The sequence below is a fragment of the Coregonus clupeaformis genome, unplaced genomic scaffold (genome assembly GCF_020615455.1).
Source record: "Coregonus clupeaformis isolate EN_2021a unplaced genomic scaffold, ASM2061545v1 scaf0748, whole genome shotgun sequence".
Taxonomy (NCBI): Eukaryota; Metazoa; Chordata; class Actinopteri; order Salmoniformes; family Salmonidae; genus Coregonus; species Coregonus clupeaformis.
Genome location: NW_025534203.1, coordinates 97501 through 104778, shown reverse-complemented (window position 1 = coordinate 104778; position 7278 = coordinate 97501). Strand labels below are relative to the sequence as shown.

Sequence of the window (7278 nt, the reverse complement as noted above, 5' to 3'; positions counted from 1 at the left end):
CCTGTCTTTAGAACCAGTAATCTACCTATCCTCCTCCTCTGTACCTGTCTTTAGAACCAGTAATCTAACTATCCTCCTCCTCTGTACCTGTCTTTAGAACCAGTAATCTACCTATCCTCCTCCTCTGTACCTGTCTTTAGAACCAGTAATCTACCTATCCTCCTCCTCTGTACCTGTCTTTAGAACCAGTAATCTACCTATCCCCCTCCTCTGTACCTGTCTTTAGAAGCAGTAATCTAACTATCCCCCTCCTCTGTACCACCAGATATGAGTCTGAACACTCACCTAGTTTCATATTGTAGTAGAACCTGAACATTGAACAATAACAGCAAAACTGGCTAAAATCAAATATTAGAATCAGCTGTTTGTTTTAGAGCATTCTGCTCTGTCTGTCTGCTGTCTGTGATATCATCATGGTTGGTATCTCTGCTCTCTCTCTTCCTCTCTGTCTCTCTGTCTCTCTGTCTCCCTCTTTCTTGCTCTCTCTCTCTCTCTCTGTCTCCCTCTCTTTCTCTCTCTCTCTCCCTCTCTCCCTCTCTCTCTCACTCCCTCTCTCCCTCTCTCACTCACTCCCTCTCCCAGTTTGCACTGATCTGCACACAATCAAACCCCCCATCAGGAGCATCTCCCTCCCTCCCTCCCTCCCTCCCTCCCTCCCTCCCTCCCTCCCTCCCTCCCTCCCTCCCTCCCTCCCTCCCTCCCTCCCTCCCATCTCCCCTCAACCCCTCCCTTCCTCTCTCCCCTCCCATATCCTCTCCTCCCCTCCCTTCCTCCCTCCCCCCTCCCCTCCCTTCCTCCCCTCCCCTCCCCCCTTCCCTCCCTCCCTCCCTCCCTCCCTCCCTCCCTCCCTCCCTCCTCCTCTCCTCCTCCTCTCCCTCTCCTCTCCTCCTCCCTCCCTCCCTCCCTCCTCCCTCCCCCTCCCCTCCCCCTCCCTCCCTCCCTCCTCCCTCCTCCCTCCCCCCCTCCCCTCCCTCCCTCCCTCCCTCCTCCCTCCCCTCCCTTCCTCTCTCCTCTCCTCTCCTCTCCTATCCTCTCCTCTACTCCCCTCCAGTGTAACACTGCCTCCCATTCCCAGCTGCCTCTCTTTCTCCCTCTCTCTCCTTCACACTCGATCTCTCTCTACCCCATCTACCTCCCTCTCCCTCCGTCTCATTCCATTGCCTGTCCTGTCTGAGGGATGCTGTGTTGGGAGAAGGGAATGGGATGGGTAGTGGTTGATGTAGGGCCAGGAGCCACAGGAAGACATCAGCAGGCGAGAGGAGAGAGAGAGCTGGTTCTGTTTCTCTAGAGACTGATCCGTCCTGGCCGTCTGTCTGTCTGCTGCCAGCCTCCATCTTCCTCCTGGATCCCACAGCTCAGAGAGGAGCAGCTTTCTTTTCCTTGCTACCTACCTAGCTACCTAGCTAGCGTTAGTCTGTCTGCTGCTGTCCTGAGAGAGAGCGTCATCATCACACCACCACCCAGCCCTCCTCCCTGATACTACAGAGAGGAGCTGCTTCCAGACCTGGTAGGATACCATACTCCAGAGAGGAGCTGCTTCCAGACCTGGTAGGATACCATACTACAGAGAGGAGCTGCTTCCAGACCTGGTAGGACCTCCTCCTGCTATCCTGCTCTGTAAGGATATCACCCAGCTCCATCGCAGCTCCCCAGTACCATGGCTCAGGCTGCATCTCAGATCAAGAAGAGAGCGATTGTTGACACCTCCGTTGAGGACGAGAAGCTTAAGAAGAGGAAGATCAGACAAGCCCAACGGCAGCTGAAGAAAAAGGTACATGAGAAGGAGAGGAAGGGAGAGGAGAGGGGGAGAGGGAGAGAGGAGGAGAGGAGGAGGGGGAGAGGAGGGGGAGAGGAGGAGAGGAGGAGGAGAGGGGGAGAGGGAGAGGAGGAGAGGGGGGAGAGTAGGAGGAGGAGAGGGGAGAGGAGGAGAGGGGAGAGGGGGAGAGGAGGAGAGGAGGAGGGGGAGAGGAGGGGGAGAGGAGGAGAGGAGGAGGAGAGGGGGAGAGGGAGAGAGGAGGAGAGGGGGAGAGTAGGAGGAGGAGAGGGGGAGAGGAGGAGAGGAGGAGGGGGAGAGGAGGAGAGGAGGAGGAGAGGGGGAGAGGAGAGAGGAGGAGAGGAGGAGGGGGAGATGAGGGGTAGAGTAGGAGGAGGAGAGGGGGAGGAGGAGAGGGGGAGAGGAGGAGAGGAGGAGGAGGAGGAGAGGGGGAGAGGAGGAGGAGGAGAGGAGGAGGAGGAGAGGGGGAGAGGAGGAGGAGGAGGAGAGGCTGTTAAGCTCAGTGTCTCCCGGTGCTCTCATTCCTTTGTCCTGGTTCCTTTCCTCCACAGACATCTGCAGCATGCTACACATCACACTGAGTGGGTGGGCTTTTAGAGGGGAGGGGAGAGGCACAGGGGAGGGGGAGAGACACGGGGGAGGGGGAGAGACATGGGACAGTAGAGGGGACTGCACTCTCTCAGCCTCCCTCAGCCTCTCTCAGCCTCCCTCTCAGTCTCTTTCCTCTCTCTCTCTCAGCCTCCCTCTCTCAGCCTCCCTCCCTCAGCCTCTCTGTTGCTCCGTGTGGCATGGTGCTGCTTGTTTCCGTGGTATCAGCCTGAGGAATCCTCACCTGTTTATCAAAAGGTTTAGCGTGGTGGTGTGCTGTGTTGTAGCGTGGTGGACGGACTGATTAATAATATAGGCTTATCTCTCTGCCAGGATGACTGTAGCACAGGCATGCTGCTGCAGACTCCGGGCTAATTTACCAGACAGGCATGCTGCTGCAGACTCCGGGCTAATTTACCAGACAGGCATGCTGCTGCAGACTCCGGGCTAATTTACCAGACAGGCATGCTGCTGCAGACTCCGGGCTAATTTACCAGACAGGCATGCTGCTGCAGACTCCGGGCTAATTTACCAGACAGGCATGCTGCTGCAGACTCCGGGCTAATTTACCAGACAGGCATGCTGCTGCAGACTCCGGGCTAATTTACCAGACAGGCATGCTGCTGCAGACTCCGGGCTAATTTACCAGACAGGCATGCTGCTGCAGACTCCAGGCTAATTTACCAGACAGGCATGCTGCTGCAGACTCCGGGCTAATTTAGTTTACCAGACAGGCATGCTGCTGCAGACTCCGGGCTAATTTACCAGACAGGCATGCTGCTGCAGACACCGGGCTAATTTACCAGACAGGCATGCTGCTGCAGACTCCAGGCTAATTTACCAGACAGGCATGCTGCTGCAGACTCCGGGCTAATTTAGTTTACCAGACAGGCATGCTGCTGCAGACACCGGGCTAATTTACCAGACAGGCATGCTGCTGCAGACTCCGGGCTAATTTACCAGACAGGCATGTGCCTCAGGAAAGAGAGTTGAACAGGGCTGGGGGATACAGCACATGTTCCCTATACACCTAATGCTATACACATGTTAACCCTAACCCTAACCCTAGCTTCTTTGTCATATAACTAGTGTATCTTAGTTTCTATGTTGGTCCTGAAGCTGAAGCTACCGAACAGCGTCTTCCTGCCGTTGTTTCTCTGGACGGGTTCAGTGTTTATCCCACTCCACTGTTACCTTCCCTTTCATCTGACAGACAGAACCATAATGACTTACACCAGAACCAAGACCAATGGAGATTCACTTTATATGACTGTTCCTATATGATTCCTAATGGGACTCTGTTAAAACAGTTGGTATGAGCTTTCCCACACGTATCTAATCTGTATGGATGTGGAGTGAAGGGGAGGGCTGGTGGTCCCGTGTTGGAGCGGGAGGGGGACTCCCGTGGGGTGTGGGGGGTTAGGAAGAGGTGTTGACCGACCCTAAGCCCTCATCAGTCCAGGCCTCACTACCATCAGTCAAGGGTCACTACCATCAGTCAAGGGTCACTACCATCAGTCAAGGGTCACTACCATCAGTCAAGGGTCACTACCATCAGTCAAGGGTCACTACCATCAGTCAAGGGTCACTCTCACTAACTAAGAATGACCTCTGTTCAGCAGGATGGGTCACACCATCATACCATCCAGGACAAGAGAGAGAGAGAGAGAGAGAGAGAGAGAGAGAGAGAGAGAGAGAGAGAGAGAGAGAGAGAGAGAGAGACCTAGACAGAGAGAGAGAGAGAGACAGAGAGAGAGAGAGAGAGATAGAGAGAGAGAGAGACAGAGACAGAGAGACACAGAGAGACAGAGACACAGAGAGACATAGACACCTAGACAGAGAGAGAGAGAGACAGAGAAACAGAGAGACAGAGACACATAGAGAGACAGAGACACAGAGAGACACAGAGAGATACAGAGAGACAGAGAGAGACAGAGAGACAGAGACACATAGACAGACAGAGACAGAGAGAGACAGAGACACAGAGAGACAGACAGAGAGATACAGAGAGACAGACAGAGAGATACAGAGAGACAGAGACAGAGAGATACAGAGACAGAGAGACAGAGACAGAGACCGAGAGACAGAGGCCGAGAGAGAGAGACCGAGAGAGAGAGACAGAGAGACAGAGACCGAGAGAGAGAGACAGAGAGACAGAGACAGAGACAGAGACAGAGAGAGACAGAGAGTATAGCTTTGTGTTACCAACTCACCTCTGATCCCATGACAAAGGCCACACGTGCCGTTAGACACCATGCCAGCAGGAGGCAGTGTAGCTGGCTTGGCTGAGGGAGGCTGCGTGAGGGAGAGAATGAAGGAAGGAGACGGAGCCTCCAGTGTCAGAGTAGGGGTCGTCAACAACCGGATATTCCAGGTTTCAGGGGAAATGGAAGAGAGAGCCTGTAACGTGACTTCCGCTTTCGGACGTTAACAAGGTGACACTCCATCTTACCTCCTCCTGTATCTCATTAGACGTTAACAAGGTGACACTCCATCTTAACTCCTCCTGTATCTCATTAGACGTTAACAAGGTGACACTCCATCTTAACTCCTCCTGTACCTCATTAGACGTTAACAAGGTGACACTCCATCTTAACTCCTCCTGTACCTCATTAGACGTTAACAAGGTGACACTCCATCTTAACTCCTCCTGTATCTCATTAGACGTTAACAAGGTGACACTCCATCTTAACTCCTCCTGTACCTCATTAGACGCGTTAACAAGGTGACACTCCATCTTAACTCCTCCTGTATCTCATTAGACGTTAACAAGGTGACACTCCATCTTAACTCCTCCTGTACCTCATTAGACGTTAACAAGGTGACACTCCATCTTAATTCCTCCTGTATCTCATTAGACGTTAACAAGGTGACACTCCATCTTAACTCCTCCTGTATCTCATTAGACGTTAACAAGGTGACACTCCATCTTAACTCCTCCTGTACCTCATTAGACGTTAACAAGGTGACACTCCATCTTAACTCCTCCTGTATCTCATTAGACGTTAACAAGGTGACACTCCATCTTAACTCCTCCTGTATCTCATTAGACGTTAACAAGGTGACACTCCATCTTAATTCCTCCTGTATCTCATTAGACGTTAACAAGGTGACACTCCATCTTAACTCCTCCTGTATCTCATTAGACGTTAACAAGGTGACACTCCATCTTAACTCCTCCTGTATCTCATTAGACGCGTTAACAAGGTGACACTCCATCTTAATTCCTCCTGTATCTCATTAGACGTTAACAAGGTGACACTCCATCTTAACTCCTCCTGTATCTCATTAGACGTTAACAAGGTGACACTCCATCTTAACTCCTCCTGTACCTCATTAGACGTTAACAAGGTGACACTCCATCTTAACTCCTCCTGTACCTCATTAGACGTTAACAAGGTGACACTCCATCTTAACTCCTCCTGTATCTCATTAGACGTTAACAAGGTGACACTCCATCTTAACTCCTCCTGTACCTCATTAGACGTTAACAAGGTGACACTCCATCTTAACTCCTCCTGTACCTCATTAGACGTTAACAAGGTGACACTCAATCTAATGTACTGTATCTCATTAGAAATGGAACACTGGGTACTGGTTAGCCTAATGTACTGTACCTCATTAGAAATGGAACACAGGGTACTGGTTAGTCTAATGTACTGTATCTCATTAGAAATGGAACACAGGGTACTGGTTAGCCTAATGTACTGTATCTCATTAGAAATGGAACACTGGGTACTGGTTAGTCCAATGTACTGTATCTCATTAGAAATGGAACACTGGGTACTGGTTAGTCTAATGTACTGTATCTCATTAGAAATGGAACACTGGGTACTGGTTAGCCTAATGTACTGTATCTCATTAGAAATGGAACACAGGGTACTGGTTAGCCTAATGTACTGTATCTCATTAGAAATGGAACACAGGGTACTGGTTAGTCTAATGTACTTTACCTCATTAGAAATGGAACACTGGGTACTGGTTAGTCTAATGTACTGTACCTCATTAGAAATGGAACACTGGGTACTGGTTAGTCTAATGTACTGTACCTCATTAGAAATGGAACACTGGGTACTGGTTAGTCTAATGTCCTGTATCTCATTAGAAATGTTTAGTCTAATGTACTTTATAAACTCGGTAGTTAGAGCCCTGAATGCTGATTGGCTGACAGCCGTGGTATATCAGACCGTATACCACGGCTATGACAAAACATTTATTTGTACCGCTCTAATTACGTTGGTAACCGGTTTCTAATAGCAATAAGGCACCTCAGAGCTTTGTGGTATATGGCCAATATACCAGGGCTAAGGGCTGTGTCCAGGCACTCCGCAGTGCATAAGGACAGCCCTTAGCAGATACCACACCTCCTCGGGCCTTATTGCTTCAGTATCTCATTAGGAATGGTTAGTCTAATGTACCTCATTACATAGTGAATGTTAGGAGTGTTTATTTTGTCAACACTCTTATCCAGAGCGTAGAGCTTAGAGTTAAGTGCCTTGCTCAAGAGCACATCAACAGATTTTTCACCCTAGTCAGCTCAGGGATTCAAACCAGCGACCTTTTGGTTAGTGGCCCAACGTGCTTAACTGCTAGGCTACCTTCCTCCCGTTGATGAGTGTATACATTAAGCAGCGTGTATTATATAACTGCTGGTGCATAGTGCTTATGAGGCTGTTCACTACACTGCATAATGCCCTCAGGAACATTCTGTTGATGTATCACTGAGTCTCCTACATGTACTGCTGTTGTTTGGGTTCTTCAAGCCCAGCTAAGACAGCACAGGTTAGGCTGAAGCCTGTCTGGTTCCATGTCTGGGTTCCACGTGGTACTCTGCAGCTCAGTTGGTAGAGCATGGCTCTTGCAATGGCAGGATTGTGGGTTTGATTCTTTTTGCATTCCACATATGCATTCCTTTT

General features: G+C 50.4%; 1 protein-coding gene across 1 annotated transcript in view; it reads left to right on the top strand.

Annotated features, from left to right (window-relative positions):
- Positions 1-1025: 1025 nt before the first annotated feature.
- LOC123485594 (ankyrin-3-like) overlaps positions 1026-7278 on the top strand; it is a gene marked incomplete at its 3' end in the record, with an annotated part of 90669 nt that continues 84416 nt past the window's right edge. Inside the window, exon 1 of the mRNA XM_045216604.1 lies at positions 1026-1771. Within this exon, the coding sequence (XP_045072539.1) occupies positions 1658-1771 (114 nt within the window). The remainder of the gene's footprint in view (positions 1772-7278) is intronic.